This window comes from Esox lucius, chromosome 24 (assembly GCF_011004845.1).
Source record: "Esox lucius isolate fEsoLuc1 chromosome 24, fEsoLuc1.pri, whole genome shotgun sequence".
Classification (NCBI taxonomy): Eukaryota; Metazoa; Chordata; class Actinopteri; order Esociformes; family Esocidae; genus Esox; species Esox lucius.
The window spans coordinates 26349155-26372199 of record NC_047592.1 but is presented as its reverse complement, the minus strand read 5'-3'; the positions used below and the strand labels follow the sequence as shown (position 1 = coordinate 26372199).

The 23045-nt window shown below is 41.5% G+C and overlaps 1 protein-coding gene across 1 annotated transcript in view; it reads right to left on the bottom strand.

The window, feature by feature from the left end:
• tnfsf10l (TNF superfamily member 10, like) overlaps positions 1-23045 on the bottom strand; it is a 38788-nt gene that overhangs the window by 8813 nt on the left and 6930 nt on the right. Inside the window, exon 2 of the mRNA XM_010902753.5 lies at positions 15418-15567. Within this exon, the coding sequence (XP_010901055.1) occupies positions 15418-15567 (150 nt within the window). The remainder of the gene's footprint in view (positions 1-15417; positions 15568-23045) is intronic.

Below are 23045 nucleotides of genomic sequence, written 5' to 3'. Positions count from 1 at the left end.
TTGGTAGATTGGTACATACATGCTGTTTGTTATGGGCTCAATTTATTTCAATTAAGGGAAGTGTGGTGAGCAAGTGGCTAGTAAAGTGATGTGTTGGAGCCGAAGAAAAGGTTAAGCTTTTACAAACTTCGTGTATATCACCCAGACCTATCGCTGTGGACTGACCAATGACAGGATTTTGTGTAGGTGGTGGTGAAATGCTCTCCATACAATTAAAAGAAACAGATAACTTTAGTTCCACAATAGGGCTGGGTGATATCAACAAAAATCAGTATCGCAATAAGTGGACCCAGTTACCTCGATAACAATACATATCCTTATTGAGGTACTTCTTAATGTTATCTAAACTGCATTGGAATATGGCACAATTGTAATTAGCCTTTTTTAACACAAATTTATTGCGATACATACTGCCTCAGAAAATTAAGGGAACACTTAAATCACACATCGGGTCTCAATGAAGGAAATTAATTATCAAAATCTTTAGTGTACATTGTGTCATTCATTCAGAGCAAAATGGTGTAACAATGGTCAATGGAAACCAAAATCACCAATCGAGTGAGGGCTGGACTCACACAGAAAATCAAAGAAAACAATTGAAATCACAGGCTGTTCCAACTTGCGTGAATTTCATAATGGCAACTCATAATGTGACTCAGTAGTGTGTACGGCCCCCATGTCCCTGAATGCACTACCCACAAAGTCTGGGCATGCTCCTGATGAGATGGCGGATGGTGTCTGGGGGTGCTCCTGATGAGATGGCGGATGGTGTCTGGGGGTGCTCCTCCCAGACCTGAATCAGGGCATCAGTGAGCTCCCCAGACAGTGTGTGGCACTACTTTAGGGAACGTGACTGACTGACTGTGATTAGAGAAGTGGACCGGTGAACTATAGGCCCCGAGTTCGTATCTCCTCGCAGGCGAAGCGAAGTACGCGTTATGAATTATTCCTTATAGATGAAAGCTTCACTGGATAAAACTGTCAGTCTCTGTATTATAGTAAGCCTGAAATAAAACTGTTTATGGTTATATTGCGACAGTTTCTGGTCGAAGTACGCATGCGTGCATGCGTTTTGGGTCAGGATAGACAAACATTTGCTGACTTAACACGCAGTAGTTACGTTATAGTAAGCCTTAACTAAAACTGTGTAAGGTTATATTGCGACTGTTTCTGGCATGGAAATATTCATCTTCAGTCTCACTAGCAATTGCTCAATTCTTATGATTATTCCAGTAAGTTAGTAGATACCGGTAAAGCTTATTACTGGCTAATACGCTGTACAAACGGCCAGTGGCAAACGTCATACATAGACGCTATGAGTGGTGGAGGTAAACTTAGTAAGAAATGTTAGTCAGTTTAACTGTATCCATGTCATTCATGAATGGCCAATTAACTGTTAAAACGGCCAGTGGCAAAAGAGGATTTGTTCAGGATAGACACAAGAGGCTATACTGACACCTGGGAATGTACAGTTCTGTGGTGTAGTGGTTAATGACACAGCCTTTCACATGGGTGACCCGTATTCGAATCTCGAGAGGGCACCACTTTCTATTGCGGGCCGGCTGAACTAGGCTTGCCTGGTTTCTTGTTTCCGGAGCTGTTAATAAACCAAACCGTTAACCCTAGCCATAACTTTAGAATCCTTATATTAGAAACTTAATATTGGAAAGTTATGAGTACATTTTATTGACAGGCTTGTGGTTTTATTGTATTATTCAAACTTTTTGGGCAGAATTTCTTTGGATGTATGATTGAACTGTTTGCAAATGGTTATATGAAAACACAAAAATCACAATATTGAATCGCAATACATAGAATCACAAGAATAATGAAAATTGTAATACATATCGTATTGGCACCTAAGTACTGTGACGATATTGTATTGTGAGCTCCCTTGCTAATCCCAGCCCTACCTGTAACCCCACTGAATCAATGTTCACAAACCTTGTTGGCTAAAGAAGGCCAAGTTTGTTGGACTGTTCCACTAGACCTTCTGTGAATTAAGTATCTGGGAACAACATTATCATCCTCAATGTAATCTTTACCAGTGAGCTACATGCACTAATTTCTCTTAAGAGATGTTTTTTCTTCCACACTAATAGAGTCAGACTTCCACATGAATACAGTCAAGCTGTTCCTTCACATCATGTACCACTATCTTCTTCACTCCATCTTTCATTCACTCCCTCTCGCAATTTCCCCCTCATCTTTCTCCCTCTGACTCCATCTTCCCGTGTCTGTTTTATCTTTCTTTATTCTCCCTCAGACCTTTGACAGAGCAATTCAGCCTGTTGACCTGGGTTCTGTTTTGTTGTTTCCCTTTTTTTACTAGGTAAGTTGACTGAGAACATGCCTCTCTCTCTCTCTCTCTCATTCCCTCTATTTTATCTGGCCTCTGCTTTCCATTACTCCCTCTCTTTTTTCACATTCTGTTCTTTATCATGTCGGTCTTCCTCACCTCCCCAGCACAATCCTATCAACAGTGTTTTTCTTGGCACCATCTTTCACCTTGTAACCCCTATCCATCTAGCATATACACAAATCTGACACAACCGTTAAGGGGTAGGGGTGTGTGTCTGTGAGTGTGTGTGTGTGTATGTGTTTGAGAGAGTGTGTGGGGGGGGGCAGTCATTTTGCAAATGTGTGTCTACCTGTCCATGCTTACTGCTTAAAGAGATTCCAAGCAGAGCGCCAGAGTGAGAGTGCGTTTGCCCAAAGGAAAACAAAACAAATTAAGCACCAGGCTCCCGGAACATTCTCCCTCCTCAACCTGCGTCCCCCAGCCCTTCTGGGCAGAAAATGACCAGCACAATTCTACCCCACAGATGGCTTCCATCATGAAAAATCTCTATTAAAATGGAGAGTGTTCAACGGGGAGGAGGGGCTGTCTAAAACAGAGCTATACAATATGACAGAAACATTACATTTGTGTATTCTCGTTTATTTTAGTAGTTTTCGGGGGTGGGGGGGTTAACACACGTTTGATACGTGCGTGATACGTTCATGCGGATCTGTTTTATAAGTGTGTGTGTTTGATTTCCTGCATCGTACAGCTCACCTGGAAGCAATCATCTAGAGGTCAGGACAGAGACTGTCTGTCGCGCGCCACTGAAATTCCCACAAACTCCCCCTCCGCCCCTGGGTTAAAGAACCATTGAGCACCGAGAACTAGGACATAGTTAAAAATGTTAAAATCTCAAGTTACCCATCAGGTGATACATGGTATATTAAAGGGTTGAAGATATTTTATGCCTCATTTTAGGTTTTACAATACGGAAAGTGGCAGTTTTAACTATTGTTTTTTACTACATTGATAAGACAGTGAGGTAATGTTTCACACAGTTGTTTGTTTTAACACACTCATGTACACACAAACAGAAATAAGCGTACATTCATGCACATGCACTAACTTGTTTGCTTTCTCACTCACTGTTTGGTTCAAAAGACTAAGCAAAGGGCTGTGATCTAAATGTAACCAGGGTTAAAGCTTGATAATAACTAAAACAGTAAATCGCTCAGCTGTAACAACAACAAACAAACAAAGCCTTCACCCGTTGACCTTTTTTACAGAGGCCCTAGTGCACTGAACCTGTAGAGGATAAATGGAAAGTCCTAAAGTCATAGTGCAATATTTTGGCAATGAAGCAATTCATCTACTAAGTTAAGGTATTTTGCTAACTTTTTAAGGAGATTTTCCTAAGCACTGTGCTTTAACATTTGATTGCTTGCTCTTTGGGGTTTTGGCCTGGGTATCTGTATAAGCCCTTCGATACAACTATTGATGTAACATTTATTTAAAAAAACATTATTGATTTTCAAGCCTATGATTAAGATTTACATTTTCTGGTAATTATGAACTGCCTTTACCTGGTACTTTTGATAACTACTCTACTTCCTTTATATTAGATGCAGAGACATAATGGTAATTGAATTGAATTTTGGGAAGTAGATGCATTTAAAAAAAAATAAGCCTTACATCCCTGTAGCTATAGTTCTTAAGAAAGAATTAGAGAAAAGTTTTTAAAATTATTCTTTACAGAGCCTTTCTTGGCCGGTAATCAAAGCAACTCAAAATAGGACTAGCTGAAAAGTCCATGTAATCTTATTCATTATGATCCAAAAACTGATACTAAATTACATTTCTACTCGGACATGCTGTTTGAATAGGGTCCCAGATCTCAGAAAAAGTTACATTATTAAACCAAGTCTGGTTTCAATGAACATTCTCAAAAAGTAATTTGAGTAAGTTCTTAAGATTTTGCCTACTTCCAAGTACCTCACAAACTCTATAAGAATCTCTTTGGGCTTTCTTATGACGTTTTCTGGATTTTCTCTCCAGAATGTTTCACTGAATCCATGCCCTGGTTATTCGCTGGAAAAGCAAGTGAAAAAAGAGCGAGGCATAAACCTTAGGGGAGAGAGAAAATACAAGTATGCACATGCCTTAGTCCTTCACTGGAGGCTTAGCTGAGGTTGGAAATCCAATCTTTTAATATGGGTGTGTGTGTGTGTCTGTTTGTGAGTGAGCATGTTGGTGTCATACAGATCCGGGCCAGTCTTTCGCTTTCTGTGGCTCTGTTTCGCATAAATGGAAACGTATCTCACTATAGTTTGAACTAACAAGTTACAGTTTCCCCAGTCTTTAAGAAGGCACGGTAATTTAACTGACAAATATAGAAATCTGAGAGATAGAATGGATGTGATCTGACAGATTTACAGACATGGCTCTATGTCACGGATAGGTAACCCTATCTCATTCCAAGCTAATCTAAGAAGTTAGTGTTTCCCAGTTCTTTCAACAGGGGTTATAATTAATAAGTAACTTATACCTGCTTAAAATCCAGTTCTAGAAATTCAGTAGGCAGAATAATACAGCCTGGTCAGAGCTTGTGGGGAACCGTAGCTGGATTTAATCTCCTCTAAGAGGTTACTGTTTCTGACTTTCAGCTTGGCCGATGATTTAGCACGTAAACTATACTCTCCTTTATGCATGCAGGAAGAAATATGGCATATCGAAGGCACATAATCTGAGTGATTGACTGCTTCGTATTGAGATTCAGCGAGGGTATCTAGTCCAGTCCAAAATAAAACCTCTTCAAAAGACTGTTTCCCTATTCCGCCAAAGTGTCTCCTTTGGGTAAAGTCGCAGATATATTCTTGTTCTGAGTTAAAGAAAGATATCTGTTTCGACCTACAGTAAGAATTTATTGTTTCTCTTAAAGCAGGGCCAATGATTTAATTAACAAGAAGTGGTTCTCCTAAGAGATGGTTATAGAATTATAGCAGACAGAAGGATTTAATAAGTAACTCACACCCTCTTTAGTCATGGTCAAAGAAATGCAGCTGATAAAAATTATATGGTTTTATTAGGCTTTTACAGTTCACTTTATCTGGCCTGGATGTCCATGACACACAGCCAAGTTACTGCAAATAACAAAGAAGAGAGGAACAGAGAGAGGAGACAGGACAGTTAAGAGAGTGAAAAGAGCAGAAAGAGCAAAGTGTTTTTCAAACACTAAATCATTCACAGTCTTAAACACACCATTCTTTCAACCCTTCTAGGGCTTTATCTGAGAAAGTGCGTGTGTGTGTGCATGCATGTGTGGAACTCAATGCTGACCAGATCAGATGCCAGCCATAGATACCATGCATGTTTTACAGTCAGTTTCATGATAACCCGTCAGATTTTCCATCCATTGTACGCTTCACCTGCGTTCAAGGACCGGGCAAGACGCGTGCTGTAGATCCCCTTAGGAACTGACATAGCACCCCTCATATAGTGGTTTATTATGCGCATGGACGACCGCACACAATATTTCAAACAACCCTATGCGATGACCCAACTACCACTCTGAAAAACAATCAGTCCACTGCCTTTATTTCGCTGGGCCAAGAAGCGACATGGAATGATGCAACCATTCAACAAAATTGGTTTCATTTCACCACTAAAATGTTAAGGCAGTGCTTTCAACATCGGCCTTCTCATTATTTGTGAAGGCCATTATATGTTAGAATGGATCTCCAATACAGTTGTAAAAGCTTCTGTTGAATTCAATCCATCAAGTCTTTGACCTAAAACTTGATGATAAACTGACTGTACATATCCTATTCATGGTTGTTTGTGTTTTTCTGAAGTACTGACAGATTTATGTTATTTGCAGTTTCATGTCACATTGGCTGGATGTTGTTGGCTTGTCCAGCAGCCAGAGTGCGTTAGTGTGTTCAGCTGTGTGTGTGTATGTGTGTGCGGCTGTTTGTTTGTGTGCGGGTGTGTGCACGTTTACCTGACCGGCAGCCAGACTTTATCAGACTAACAGTATATCCTTCAAAATGGGGAGTCAGTACTCCTATTTGGATGAATGATAGCTAATTCCAACACATTCACGTACACACGTTACTTTACTATATCCACAAAAATAAAATAACAGCACTCAACTCAACACTTTCAAGGGTTATTAATATGATCACACTAAAGAGAACTAAAATCATCCTCTATAACATCCAAAACAGACCAGGCCATCTGCTCTGCTCTTAGGCAGGCATGCAATCTGGAGACCATGTACAGTGCCTGACCATGACTGCCAAATATTGGGGCCAAAAACCTACTGTATATATTTAAGCTTGTTTAAGAGGGAACTAGGGGCTGGTATTTTTGGAGAAGGTCAGAAGAACTATGATCCATGCATCTGCTGAACGAACAGACCCCTTAAAAAATCAGCCATTCCCTTTAGCCTCCTGGACAACAACAATATCTGACTTACTCAGCTGACAAGAAAACTGATTTTCAACATCAAAGTCTCCACTAAAAACAGAATGCTTCAGAACACACACACACACACAAATGCAAACTCCCACTACAGAGATGCATCGCCCCATTTAAACACAATCCATTAAACAAGGTTCCTTAATCTCTATGAGCACCTTAATTCAACTAGACTCCATAAAGACTAAGGATATGTTGTTTTAGGCATTTTATGCTTTGATTGACAAGAAATTGAGGTATTTATTTTGTTGCTTAAAATGCACTGGGACTGATTTGAACCCTTGTCACAGTGGAAAAGGCCACAAAAACCTCAATGTAAAATGTTTCATTTTTTGATTGGCTCTGCGTACCTATCCGCATTTTCTACTATATTTTGCCAAACTTTTTGATGAGAGGCCTGAGAAAAACATAGAATAGGATGGAATTATAGGGTGTCATTATAGGGTGCAATCAGAGATGCAAAGGGTTTATTGTAATAATGTAACCATAATACACAAGTATACACACACAATAACACACACACATACACACACCCGCATCCTGTGTGATTTACAGAGCACTGGCAATGGTTTAATCCCAGTGGTCTTTGTCAAGGCTTGTTATTAGTAGGTGAGGGTTGAGTCTTTAATGTGTTTAGTGTGGAATACTTCAGTTAGTGTGTGTGTGTGCGTACGTGTGTGTATGTTTCTATGTGGAATTTTCTCAGTGTGTGCGTGGTTAGCAGTTTGTGTGTGTATATGTTCACATGTAATTCCCTGTGTGTGTGTGTGTGTTTGTGAGTGTGTGTGTTTTTGTGTATTCCTGTGTGTGTGTGTGTGTGTTTGTGAGTGATTGTGTGTGTATGTTTTAGTGTATTCCTGTGAGTGAGTGTGGTGTGTGTGTGTGAGTGAGTGTGTGTTTTAGTGTATTCCTGTGTGTGTGTGTGTGGGTGTGTTTGTGAGTGTGAGTGATTGTGTGTGTATGTTTTAGTATATTCCTGTGTGTGTGTGTGTGCTTGTGTGTGTGTGTTAGTGTGTGTGCGTGTTTTAGTGTATTCCTGTGTGTGTGTGTGTGTGTGTTTGTGAGTGATTGTGTGTGTATGTTTTAGTATATTCCTGTGTGTGTGTGTGTGTGTGTTTGTGTGTGTGAGTGATTGTGTGTGTATGTTTTAGTATATTCCTGTGTGTGTGTGTGTGTGTGTGTGTTTGTGTATGTGTGTGGGTGTGTGAGTGAGTGTGTGTGTATGTTTTGGTGTATTCCTGTGCGTGGTGTACTCGATAGGTTGAAGTACCCTCAGCAGTGGAGAGCTCATTGAGTTTTCCTGTAACCTGACTCTGTCATACCAGCTCTGACTAAGCCACTGCACATTGTTGGCAGAGAGAACGAGATAGAGAGATAGAGAGAAGGAACGGGTAGAGAGAGTAAAGGGCGCTGTGGGAACTATAGTCCTGAAAATGCTGATACTACTTTGACCTGAAGACGTTCACCCGGAGCCTCCAGCCAACCACAGCTAGATCAGTTGATTAACCACCATTCTTCTTTCTCTTTCTACCTGTTTACTGTTTCCTTGTTCTTTTTCTCTATGTGTCACTTTCTCTCTTCCTCTCTATCTCATTCCTCTCTATCTGCCTTCCTCTCTCCTTTCTTTTGCTCTCTTCCATTCTCTTCCATTATTTTTCTATCTACGTCTGTCTCTGTACACTCTCACTTCTTTCTCAGTTTAGTCTTTCCAGGTTACCCCAGAGCATGCTCCAGTCTAAGACTTATTTCCTCCTTTATTTCTTTTTTAAGGCTTGAGATTAGATTAGATTATTTGTTTTATTTTTAGGGGTAAGATAACTTTTTTTTAGGAAGAAAAACAATAAAAAATTAATTCCTGACTTAGGCATTTGAGGATGTGTGTTGTGTGTTGTGTGTGTGTGTGTGTTTGTAGTTTGTTGGTTTAAGTCAGGGGTATTCAACCCTAACCCTACGAGGCCCGGAGCCAGACGGTTTTTGTTCTACCTCATCATTAATTGCATCCACCTGGGGTCCCAGGTCTAAATAAGTCCTTGATTAAAGTGTTGAAAAAAAAAAAAAACTGTGTGAAACTGGCTTTGAGGTTGAATGCCCCTAGTTTAGATAGACGGTCAAACAACGCATTTACAGAAACTCAAGATGTACCTATAATAACTAACACCACACTTCTCGTCAAATCAATCCCCCAGGTGAAGGACAAGAGCTCCCAAATACAGTTTTAAGGTGTGTAATCTGATTGTAATCCATTACTGTCACTCCGGAGTTGTAATCATTAATGTACATTTTGGTTAATCCGATTATATTTAAATATTTTGGATGACTTTCCCTTTAATATACCCTACTACAGACAGGAAGGGAGAGCTATTTCAATTATTATGACCAAATAAATCATCAGTATTATGTTGCATATTCTTGTTATACTTGTTTAACATTATATTAATCTAATCTTTCCCTATGTCTTTCTCTCACTCTATCTTCCTTCCTGTTCTTCACTATAGAATCCCGTTTCCATTTTAGCATTTTTGGAACATCTGGAGACATCAAAGAGCCTACTTTCGGGCAGAGAGACGGAGAGAATGAGAATTGAAAAAGGACAACCTCACAAACAGCTTAGGGTCTTTTGGATATTTTAGAAAATGTCTGATGCCACAGTATATAAAAAGTGATGTATTCAACGACTAATGTCTACAAATGTCCACTTGGGGTTATGACAGTCTATTATATTATTTACTGATTTGAATGATTATTTAAATCAAAAGGTGAACAATGTTTGAAATGTATCAACGAAGATGATCTCCTGTTTAGAAAAGATACACAGGGATGGTGTTCTTCCTGTCCCAGTCTGATTTGTTGCCTGGCCCATTTCACTCTTCTCTTAAGGTTTCTGAAGGACCCCTCGGGTTTCTGAGAATTCTGTCTATCAAGAATTGGGTCATTTTTGCTTAGAGGTTTGCGCCACAATGTAGGAAAAAGGTGGAAACAAGCGCATATCATGGATTCCAGAAGTGACTCGTATTTCTTGTGTCCCCAGAATGCCTTCTTTTGCGAAAAGTATAGGTATTGTAGCCTAGGCCTCTTCTCTCTTTTATTTCCTTTCTTTCTCGCATCTCTCTCGCTTCCATCACTGTACTTCTCTGTCCATTTATCACTCAGTTCCTCTCTACTTCTATTTGTTTCTTCTGTTTCCTTTTGTCCTCCATTAATGAACCTCTTTTTTCCTCCACTTATGTCCTTCCTCTGTTGCTTTTCCTCTTTTTGTCCTCCTTTTATCATCGAGTACAGATTTGTGATGCCCTTATTCATCGATGTGGTTATGGCTCCAGCCAAACGCAGCCTTTGGTGTCTGTGTTAACGCACTTCATTTCTCAAAGGGAGTGGGTGCGTGCGTGTGTGTGTGAGATGGTCCATGTGCTTCACATCAGGGTCCTGTCTCTGATAGATAATGGAATACAGCCACTCTCAATTAGCACACTGATATTTGACGACCTGCCACTGCTGACCTATGGTATCACGTTGTGTGTGTGTTGTGTGTATGTTGGAGAGGCTGTGCTTTCTTACTGATAGCTATCTAAACCGCTAGCCAGAGAGAGGGCTAGACAGGGAAAGAGACGTGTGTGTCTGTGTCCCTGCCTAATCGCTGTCATGTGTGTCTCGTGGCTAGGAAGAGGCCTGTAGAATATATTCCATTTCACCAGGGCTCTAGCAAATTTCAGCTCAATGTAGCCAAACACCTAGGGTGTGTGTGAGAAGACAAAATCAAACAACTATCATAATAGTGTATAACAAAAGAAAGGGTTGTGTTTTTGTCAAGAATAGTTTCATAATAATACACAGATATATACATAGATATAGAAATACATACATCGTCATTAATATCATATTGACAAAACATCTTGAATATATTGTGATGTATGTTCTGGGCTATATCACCCAGCCCTACACTGATGGTAATACAACTAGCCAACTCCCCACAGAAAACAATCAAAATTCATTTGCCTGACTAGTTTAATACAAGAATATAGACTGCAAAGACCAGGCTAGCTTTGGTTGATGCTAAACTAATATCAGCCATCTGGCGCAGTGCTTCCCATATTAGCAAGCCAAGGAGCGTGCTTGGCTAATGCTAATATATATATATATATATATATATATATATATATATATATATATATATATATATATATATATATATATATATATGTATATGAAGTAAGCAATGTTTAACTCTTCCAAGTTGCTCTTAGCTACATCTTAAAATACAGTTAGCCCTAATTGAGGAGCTCTGCACACTATCATTCTTCGCAGTTGGACAGAGTTCAAGGGGGAATTTTAAATTTACAATAACTTTTCTTCCTCTGCTTGGACCATAACACAAGGCACGCAGTCAGACCTACGTTCCGTCTGACTGAGAAACATAGTTTCTAAGTTGTATGTTCAGTTTAGACAGACTTTGATGCAGACCCAATCCACGTGAATTCACGCACACATAAGCAAGCACACACACACTCAGACGCAATTTAAGTACATTTACACCACAAGAAACAAGACATTCCTTTTCCATTACTGCTGGCGACAGGGTTGTTAACAGTCTGATTCTATCATTGTGGTGAAGCAGTGATTGTTTGTGTGTGTGCGTGTGTGTATGTGTGTCCATATAGGAAATGAGTGGGCTGTAGATATAGCATTGAAGAGCTACAGACACACATAGAAATGGCAACAGCCTGTTAGCGATGTCTGTGTTCAGGTGATTAGCGGTGTGTGTGTGTGTGTGTGTGTGTTTTGTTGTCTGTCTTTGTCTGTATTAAAGAATTGAATGAGGAAAGGTGGGTGTCACAGACGCCTGTTGGTGACTTTAGGTGGTGAATGAGACAGACTGAAACTGCAGCCATGACTCGTCATCTTTAAACTCAATGACTCTGGATAAACCAGGTCATCTAAACCAGAAGCAGATGTATGTGACTCATTGTTCACACATCTCAGAGTAATATCCAGAATCAGGTCCTCCCTGTCCATTACATTTTAATCATAAATGATCAAAAAGGCATAACAGATCCTAAGTCAGCACTCCTACTCAGAGATGCTTCACACAGATGACATCAGATCTATGTAAGTCATAGTTCAAAACTACAATATCACAGCTGTGCTTGGTTGCATTCAACTTCCATTGTCCGCCTTCTGGGTCATTCAAAGAAGACACACATGGTCTAGCTACATTTGTGAGCTTGCTAACTCTACCCTTTAAGACACAAATGGCTACCTTAGCTTGTTTTATAAAGTTAACAAACCCCAAAATAAAAGCAAAGGCTCTTGGAAATCAATCAGGCGTCTTAGCAACAGTTGCAAGCTAGCTAGATTTTGTTGAAAAATGGTTTATGCGCCTCCTTATTGCCAATTCCCTATTTGTATTGGCCTCAAAAGTATTCACCCTGCTTAAAATTTTCCACATGCTGGTGGCAGCATCATGCTATAGGGATGCTTCTCTGTGTTAGAGCTTGGAAAACCTGCGGTTTGCAAGAGGTTTGCAAGAAACCTTAATTTCCCAGGTTTCCCTGTTTTGTATTTATTATTGGCAAAAACTTCTGACTAAATGCATTTAGATTTTATGGTGTAACACAATGAAATGTTGAAACATCCAAGGAGGGTGAATATTGTTGAGATCCACTGTATCCAACTTAACTGTTAGCCATCTAGTTTAACTTAAGTTAGCTAGCATTTCTAGATTTTGGTCTTTCCATTTTCAGAAATGCTGCTTTTGGCCAATAAAAGACCTTAGCAAGTTATATAACAATATGACTTTGAAAATGTCAAAATCTAAATATGTCTGTACACATGGAGACACACGCAGACGCTCAGGACAACAGGAGCATATTGGCTGCCTTAAAAGACTGTTCCAAATTTGTAGATTAAAGGTGCAAATCTACATGAATATTTACAGTCCTCTCAACTAGGCAGCAGACATAATTCTGGTGTGATAAAATTATAAAACATTCTAAAATTCTTTAGGTGGCAAGAATTTATGAAAACTTTCCCAATGGTGCAAAACAAATTTCAGCCCGACCCCATACCAAGGTGTGTTGCTTTTAAATATGGAATGTCATCTATTTAACAATTCTGTACCATTTCAGGCAAAAGTATTCAACTGGAAAACAAAGGGTTTATGTTCTACCTGATAATGATAGTTTTTCAAAATTGCTAACACTGAAACTGGTTCTCTGAACAATACACAGAAAAACGTTTTGTAAAGTTCCAGATGGAGGAGCATTTACACCAATCTATTAGCACTATTCACATGTTTACACACAAATGTAGCTTTCATTCAACCATTTTGCAAAACTCGACACACAACTTTCTTTGTAAAGCCCAATTGTCCACATGATGTCAAATCTCTGCCATGGTAGAAAACACAGCCATTCAATATATCAAACACAAATCATTACAAGTCTAACACACTTAACACAAAGATGTGGAGGTGCATAATTAGTAAGCAAGCAATTGTGATGTTAACAAGATCAAAACGGGACACATCTTTACTTGCGTTTTGGAATAATGGATGACAATATCAGAGATATAGGTGCAGGAAGAGGAAGAATGAAAGGAGGTGGACAAGAGAGGAAGAAAATAAGGCTCTCTAATCACATTTGTGACACTGTACTTGACCATGTTCTTTTATGACAAAGTGGGAAGCTGGGCTGAGACTATAGTAAAACCTGAGATGTTGTTGTCATTGTTGGTTACAATATCTGAAATTTCAGAAACAAAATGTATTGTGGTTTTATTGTAATTTACCCTATTTACTGTATTCTGAATATGTAGGCCTTATGCACACACAGGGCAGTACAGGAAAATAAAAATATTTTTTTACAGTCTTTAACATCATGCAAAGGGAAATTCACAAAAGCACACACACAAATGAATCATGCAGAAACTGATAAGGGAACACCAAGTGGTTATTGATTCATTCATATCTTTTTATAATAGTGTTTTAAATTCCTCTCTGCGGTTTGCAATAGTTATTCAGTATTGTTATTGTATTTGATACTTTTGTGAGGCTTCTGAGGGCAATATTAATCTATATAGAGATAATATACACTCACCTAAAGGATTATTAGGAACACCATACTAATAATGTGTTTGACCCCCTTTCGGCTTCAGAAATGCCTTAATTCTATGTGGCACTGATTCAACAAGGTGCTGAAAGCATTCTTTAGAAATGTTGGCCCATATTGATAGGATAGCATCTTGCAGTTGATGGAGATTTGTGGGATGCACATCCAGGGCAAGAAGCTCCCGTTCCACCACATCCCAAAGATGCTCTATTGGGTTGAGATTTGGTGACTGTGGGGGCCATTTCAGTACAGTGAACTCATTGTCATGTTCAAGAAACCAATGTTTCGAGCTTTGTGACATGGTGCATTATCCTGCTTGAAGTAGCCATCAGAGGATGGGTACATGGTGGTCATAAAGGGATGGACATGGTCAGAAACAATGCCGTGGCATTTAAACGATGCCCAATAGGCACTAAGGGGCCTAAAGTGTGCCAAGAAAACATCCCCCACACCATAACACCACCACCACCAGCCTGCACAGTGGTAACAAGGCATGATGGATCCATGTTCTCATTCTGTTTACGCCAAATTCTGACCCTACCATCTGAATGTCTCAACCGAAATCGAGACTCATCAGACCAGGCAACATTCTTCCAGTCTTCAACTGTCCAATTTTGGTGAGCTCGTGCAAATTGTAGCCTCTTTTTCCTATTTGTAGTGGAGATGAGTGGTACCCAGTGGGGTCTTCTGCTGTTGTAACCCATCCACCTCAAGGTTGTGCGTGTTGTGGCTTCACAAATGCTTTGTTGCATACCTCGGTTGTAACAAGTGGTTATTTCAGTCAAAGTTGCTCTTCTATCAGCTTGAATCAGCCGGCCCATTCTCCTCTGACCTCTAGCATCAACAAGGCATTTTCGCCCACAGGACTGCCGCATACTCAATGTTTTTCCCTTTTCACACCATTCTTTGTAAACCCGAGAAATGGTTGTGCGTGAAAATCCCAGTAACTGAGCAGATTGTGAAATACTCAGACCGGCCCATCTGGCACCAACAACCATGCCACGCACAGAATTGCTTAAATCACCTATCTTTCCCATTCTGACATTCAGTTTGGAGTTCAGGAGATTGTCTTGACCAGGACCACACCCCTAAATGCATTGAAGCAACTGCCATGTGATTGGTTGATTAGATAATTGCATTAATGAGAAATTGAACAGGTGTTCCTAATAATCCTTTAGGTGAGTGTAGTTTTGAATATGTTTCATTTCATGTGAGAAGTATTTGTTCCAATAAATATGGTGTGAGTTTTGAGATAATGTAGTAAATTAAGTACACATTCAGCAAATGTGTGTAAGTAATTGAGAAAAACTGATTTTATTTCTAAACATTTCGGGTCCAGGTCTAAATCTCTACCCTACTGATTAAAAAGTAATAAAAAAGGTCCAGAGTTGTCTTTGAAGGATTACATTTACAAGATGCCCGTATCCAGAGCAAAGCCATATAACCAATTTTTCACATTGGCTCAGGATTATTTTATCTAGCAAATTTTAAGTTACTGGTCAGATGTTCTAACCGCTATAATGGCACCACTAGAAATTTGTGGTGTCTTACCTTAGAGATGTAAGCCTTGATGCCCTCGGCCAGTTTTATGCAGGGCTCTCCAAACAGCTGTGCCAGGTTCTCTGGGATGTCCTGGTCTTTATCCAGAGCATTCAACAGACTGAGACACTTCAGCTCCTCTGTTACACCCTGACTACGCACCTGCAGGGAGGACAGAATGGAGATTACCCAAAGCCTTATAAGCAATACATTAGATAGAGTGATGTAAAGCCTTAAAAGCAATGTGAGTGAAATTAAAGCCTTTAACAGGTTGGGAGACAACAGCTCCTCTGTTACTTCCTAGCAATGAGCATACAAGGAAATTACTTGTATGAGCTGTATAAAGTGTGACATGAGGCAGTTATGAGCAGTGCTAATGCGTATGTCACCTACACTCGAGCGAAAAAGAGCCAATAGGTGTAGCCACAGTATGTAATCTAATAACTGTGTCTTTTCCCTAATGTGAGGGATATGTCAAACTAATGCAGCCCGTATGAAAAGCGACATGATGATTCACAGACTGCTTAACTAGCACCTTAATTTTCCTTGACTGAATGTGAAAAAAAGACTTAGAGTTAAAGAATAACTACCAGTGAAACTCACAGTTTCTTTTCAGGCAGGACCAGATGTTTTAGGCTTAGTTACATTAAAACATAAATTCTGTTCTTAGCTTTGACAGTTTATTGCAAAAGTGCTATATTTTTTGGTATTGTAGTTGTAAATATAAGTCATTTTTGCACCTAATATTTCAACTCTGCCACTGAAATCTGTGATGTAGAGGCTCCATTCTCAAGGGTAGAGAGGGGTTCAGACAATAATATAGTAGTGCTCTTACTCCTCATTCTCCTGGCATCCCACATTGACACCTTTACATCTAGATTCATTTTTCATGAGTTGAACAGGCCGAGAGTTAACCTTAAACCTTAGGAATATTTTGGCTTATGTAGGGGATATACAGCCTTATGAACAGAGACTGTACGATTCACAAACAGCTTAACTAGAAGTTTGATTCTCCTGGAATGAACTTGAATATCAAGACCCCTCCATTTGTAACCGACCAATTCAACCTCTCCAGGATACCCAGGAAACAATCAACTTCTTATCTTTCTCTTTTTTTTTTTTACATCTCTCCATCCAAGACTGACTCTATCCCCCAGATCTTTGTTGTTCTATGTTAGGTTTGGGTCTTTGTTTGTAATTTCTATGTAATTGATGTGTGGGCTGAGGAGGCTGTTTGTGTGTACGTGTGTCTTTGTGTGAGTAATTTGAGGCCGGCGGTACGGAACTATTCAACGTCATGGTTGGGGGGTTGTACTAACGACTCTTTAATAAGCCCCAATGGGGTGAGACATGGGGGAGTGTGTGTGTTGTGTCTGTGTGTGTGGTGTGAGGTTTTTTGGGGGGGAAGGGGGGGGGGGTTGTTTTTTTCTCATTCTCTCAGTCATACTGTTGATGTTGATGCTTGAATGGTTCTCTGTGTTCCTAATATGGGAGGGGGAGATGTATACGAAAGTTAGGGCACATGGCTGGCTTTCCCGTAACAGCGGCCGGTTGCGTCAAAATTCTTTAAAGCCAGACATGAGGTGCGTCTCTAATCCTGGTAGGCCAACACAGAGGCATGTCTCAACACTCTATAACAGCTTGCTTTATCCTTATACCTTTCCTTCATCTAACAGTGTGAAATTAGGAGTGACTTAAACACATTCTGAAGGATACTTGGGTGCAAAATGTCACTTTGTCAGGATGAGTGACAGCAGATGAGAAGAAATGCAATGAAGTCACTCCAGAGTATGGAGACGCTCCCTGTGTCTAACTAGACTGCTGACACTACACTGTCTCTGCCTTATCAGTGACTTGATGAGTCACGCCTGAGTGGGTGCCAGACATTAAAGTACAAGAAGACAGTGATTGGTGTCTTTCTGGAGAAGACAGTGATTGGTGTCTTTCTGGAAAAGACAGTGATTGGTGTCTATGTGACCTAAACATGCTCCCAGTTCCGTTTGATTGAATACAGAATTCTTGGTTATTAAGGGTTGTTAGTTATTACAACGCCGGTTAGGGAATGTTTTGATTGGTGAGTGTGTGTACACGTGTGTGTTAGTGTGGGAATGGTTATATTTAGCGTTCCAGTTCCCAGCATAATATAACAAACATCATATTATCTACTGAAGGGCACTGGAGTGAAAACACGCTGATTAAAAACGTCTAGTGGATTTACTTCAGGGGAGTGGAGTCTGCAGTGTGTGAAGAATGTTATTTGTGTGTATGTGTATGATCCCATCACTCCTATCACAAAAAAACATGGGATTAGTCTGTCATTAAGTCTTCCCACATCCAGGTGGATTGGTCTGAGAGGACAGAAACACACACACATCGACAAAGCCCCAAAGACCTCAGGAACGGCATGGAGGAAGCTGAGAACAATGCAGCAGTGTTGACTTCGGACTCTCAGAGCACCAAGCAGTGGCCACGGCCCAGTGTGTGTGTTTGTGTGTGTGTTCACTGCCCATGGTTTTCCTGGTGTTCCCAAGTCTCATTTCGGGGGATTAGGGAAAAGAACCCGGCCATGTAACTCAAAGCCGGAGCCAGTGACCTGGAGTTTTTCTATGCTGCGTGCGTGTGTGCGTGTGTGTGCATGTGTGTGTGCAGGTGTCTATGTTAAGGTGCATAGTAGACGCTTGTACGCTGAGCAATTTATACGTAAATACGTATATTTTAAGATGACTAGTTGGAACAACTGAACTCAGGAGTTACACACATACACAGACAAACACATATGAATAGAGAAGCACAAACACACACACACACAAATGAACACTCACATTCAAACACATTCATACAATCACATTCCTCTCCAGAACCAGGCTTGTTGGACACCAAAGGACTAACTGTCAAAAGACATATGGAATTGTAGATCACTTTCTAGCACTTCATAGTTTACTTGTCTGACCATCAAACAGAAATATATTCTGTTACATGATAGTCTGGTCAAAAGCAGTGCAGATGTTCACAGAGAATAGGGACTCATTTGGCCTTTTAATTTAAAACTGCTAAAACACGTATTATAAATATATCTGTTTCAGCTTTGGTCGTAATCTTTGTCATTACCATACCAAGCAAATGTCTGGCGACATGTGGGTTGTGTCCAAAACAGCGCCCTCTTCACATTATTGTGTAATTTTGACAGGGTATATAGATAGGGCTCTTGTTAAAAGCAGCGCGCTAAATAGGAAACATAGTTTAATTTGGACAAATGCAAGTTTCCTCAATCAGAAACAGTAGAAACCGACCTGCTCAGAGCGAGTCTCTCCCTCCCTCCCTCATGCCTCTCTTGGTCCCACCCTGTATCTTCAAGAACATTGCTTTTGCTCCGTCAAACAAATGGCTACAATAACACGATAACACACACACAAACACACACACACAGGAGCAGGTGATTACTCTTCGACTTTCACTTCAAGGGTTTACGTTTCTGTTTCCTGTCAGCAGCTAAGGAGTGGAGGAAGAAGGGCAATAAAGGGAGTAGAGGGAAAGAAACAACAGACAGGAAGACAGACGAGGTCAGCTGTTTGTTGTTCGCACACCTGTGCACACAAGATAAGTAAGCCATGTAAAGGGTGGTGTGTGTGTGTGTGTGCGTGTGTGTGCGTGCGTGAGCGTGTGTGTCCATCTGTGTGTAGCCAAGTGGGTGGTCTTGGGAGCCAACAGATTGTTATGAGGGTTCTGCCGGACATTTAAACAACGAGGATGTTTAAGGGCCAGTCACACACAATGAGCTCGGTCTGCTTTCCACTCACCACATTATAAATCAACTCTTGAACTCAAGTCCTTGTTAGACCGCCGCTGTACATTGCAATGTAATTTTCAAACGCCTTCCAGGCAACGAAACCTCCTGCCAAGAGTTGGAGCACTAGACTTTGGATGAATCCCATTCTGGTAAAACACTGGCCATTATAGTGACCTCGTCTGTCAACTGAAACTGGATTCTTTACTGTTTGCTAGAAGAGACTCCTTCCGTTGTGGTTGTTCTGGTGAGGTCAAAATGAGTGATATACAAAACGTAGTTAATGGTTTTATCATATCTACGTAATTAAAAAATGTAAGCCGATTTTCTCACTCAAGAGCAGTGTTTCAGTGACAAAAGGGACTCTCCAACAGGTGAGAGGTTTGGAGTCTGGACGTGCTGACTGAGCTCTATATGGGTTTTCCAGTGAAAGGTGAAGACAACATAGCCTGAGTTGAGTGCTCCAGGTCTGCGCGCCAGTTGAATTGGTTCAACCCCTGGTTGCTTTTGTGTTCATGTTTTAATTGTTTGTGTTCTGGGTAAAATGAAACGATATGGGAAACTCCACGACATGGCAGCTCCACGACATGCCACTTTGTTCCCCACCAATCTACACCCTGTAATAAATGCTGATGTCCTGATCTCAAGGGGTGTCGTGATCTTTGCTATGTCCTTGTGGTGACATCTTGCCTCCAGTTAATGGTCTTTACATCATATATGTAATGCCTTTGAAATTGTTTTACATCCCTTTCCTGATCTGTATCTTTCAACAATAAAATCCTGTAGATCCTATATTAGTGTGTTGTGGACATACAGTTGTGCTCATAAGTTTGCATTCCATCATCATAATCATCTTCCGCTTATCCGGGGCCAGGTCGCGGGGGCAGCAGTCTAAGCTCTTCCGGGGGACACCGAGGCGTTCCCAGGCCAGCCGGGAGACATAGTCCCTCCAGCGTGTCCTAGGTCTTCCCCGGGGTCTCCTCCCGGTGGGACGGGACCGGAACACCTTCCCGGGAAGGCGTTCCGGAGGCATCTGAAACAGATGCCCAAGCCACCTCAGCTGACCCCTCTCGATGTGGAGGAGCAGCGGCTCTACTCTGAGCTCCTCCCGGGTGACCGAGCTTCTCACCCTAACTCTAAGGGATCGCCCAGCCACCCTGCGGAGAAAGCTAATTTCAGCCGCCTGTATCCGGGATCTTGTCCTTTCGGTCATGACCCAAAGCTCATGACCATAGGTGAGAGTAAGAACGTAGATTGACCGGTAAATCGAGAGCTTCGCCTTGCGGCTCAGCTCTTTCTTCACCACGACAGACCGATAAATCGACCGCATTACTGCAGAAGCTGCACCGATCCGTCTGTCAATCTCCCGTTCCATCCTTCTCTCACTCGTGAACAAGACCCCTAGATACTTAAACTCCTCCACTTGAGGCAGGCACTCTCCACCAACCTGAAGTGGGCAAGCCACCCTTTTCCGATTGAGGACCATGGCCTCGGATTTGGAGGTACTGATTCTCATCCCCACTGATTCACACTCGGCAGCAAACCGTCCCAGTGCATGCTGAAGGTCCTGGTTTGAAGGGGCCAACACGACAACATCATCCGCAAAGAGCAGAGACGAAATCGTGTGGTCCCCAAACCTGACACCCTCCGGCCCCTGGCTGCGCCTAGAAATTCTGTCCATAAAAATTACGAACAGAACCGGCGACAAAGGGCAGCCCTGCCGGAGTCCAACATGCACTGGGAACAAGTCTGACTTACTGCCAGCAATGTGGACCAAGCTCCTGCTTCGGTCGTACAGGGACCTGACAGCCCTTAGCAAAGGACCCAGGACCCCATATTCCCGAAGCACCCTCCACAGGATGCCGCGAGGGACACAGTCGAATGCCTTCTCCAAATCCACAAAACACATGTGGATTGGTTGGGCAAACTCCCATGAAGGTATAGAGCTGGTCCAGTGTTCCACGGCCCGGACGAAAACCACACTGTTCCTCCTTAATCCGAGGTTCTATTATCGCCGTATTCTCCTCTCCAGAACCCTGGCATAGACTTTCCCGGGGAGGCTGAGAAGTGTGATCCCCCTATAGTTGGAACACACCTTCCGGTCCCCCTTATTAAAAAGAGGGACCACCACCCCGGTCTGCCATCCCAGAGGCACTGTCCCCGACCGCCACGTGATGTTGCACAGGCGTGTCAACCAAGACAGCCCCACAACATCCAGAGACTTGAGGTACTCAGGGCGGATCTCATCCACCCCCGGTGCCTTGCCACCGAGGAGTTTCTTGACTACCTCTGTGACTTCAGACCAGGTAATGGACGAGTCCACCTCTGAGCCCTCATCCTCTGCTTACTCAATGGAAGACGTGACGGCGGGATTGAGGAGATCCTCGAAGTACTCCTTCCACCGCCCGACGACATCCCCAGTTGAGGTCAACAGCTGCCCACCTCTACTGTAAACAGCGTTGGTAGGGTACTGTTTCCCTCTCCTGAGGCGCCGGACGGTTTGCCAGAATCTCCTCGATGCCAGCCGATGGTCCTTCTCCATGGCCTCACCGAAATCCTCCCAGGCCCGAGTTTTTGTCTCCACAACCACCTTGTTGAAATTATTACTGATCATGCAAAAAAGCTGTTTTAAGGATAGTGATCATATAATCCAAAATCGCTAAACACTTCTGCCTTGGATAGCTAGTGCGTCCAAGTTGGTTGCACCAACCTCTGGACTCCTGCTGGGAAAAACTAGCACCAGGATGGATTTCAATGCTCAGGCTGAAGCCAATGGACAGTTTTTCAAGAAGGAGAGAGGAAAGGAGATGGAAGTAATAGGAGAAAAAGAAGAGAGGGGAGGGGGAAAGAGGTGAGCAGAGTTAAACCGGGGTGAGGGAAAGGGAAGAATGGAGAAAGAAGAGGGCAGAGGACTGGAAATGGAAATGTGGAGAAGGAAACTCCTCATAAAGAGAATAGAGTAAGATGTGGAAAAAGGTACAGAGTAAGATATCTATCTTCCAGTTGTTTGAATAAATATCTAAACAAGAGTTGACAGCAGGATAGGGCCCAATTGCCAATGCTAATTTAGCCCACTGTGTGCTGTGTGTCATCATTACATTTGTAATGTTTGAATTGATTTGTGGATTCAAATTTGATTTGTGGATTCAAGAAAACATGAAAATGTGTACAGCTCATTCAATAGTTACACCGAGTCAAAGGTCTATTTCTGAAAAAGAAATGTTTCTTTAAGTGTTTCTGACCTTTCTGTCTTTTCTCTTCCTCTCTTCATCTGGTTTTCCTTCTTCTTCCTCTCTTGTCCCCTCTCTCTTTTCATTGTTCCATCCTATTCTCTCACTGTCATTACTACTTTCATACCATTTCTGCTCTATTTATTAATTTTCCTCTTTTATTATTTTTATACTACAATAGTTTTATTTATATTAATTGGATTAGATTCCAGATTTGCATCACAGATACATTTTCTTGAAAAGGGTGGCAGGTCGCCTAGCGATTAGAGAGGAAAGACTGAGTTGTTGGTTCCAAGACCAGCCTAATTGCTCTAGGATGGCAGTGAAAACTGACTGATCCCGTGGCTGTGAGCCTACGCTCCGAGGGTGCCTCAGAGAAACATCTGATTCGCCTTTAATGCTCCTTGTACATGTGAAATACATCATAACAAGTGTTTGTTCAACACTGGTGGTCCTAAAAAGAAACAGGGCATGCAGACTTTTGTTCTAGCCCTACACTAAAACGCTAGACTCAATTGATCTTGATTAGCTGAATCAGCTGTGTAAATGCTTGGCTGGGATAAAATGACCAGGGTCAGTGACCTTTGTCATGAACCCTGCTTAGAAAAAGTGTGATAGTGCTAGGC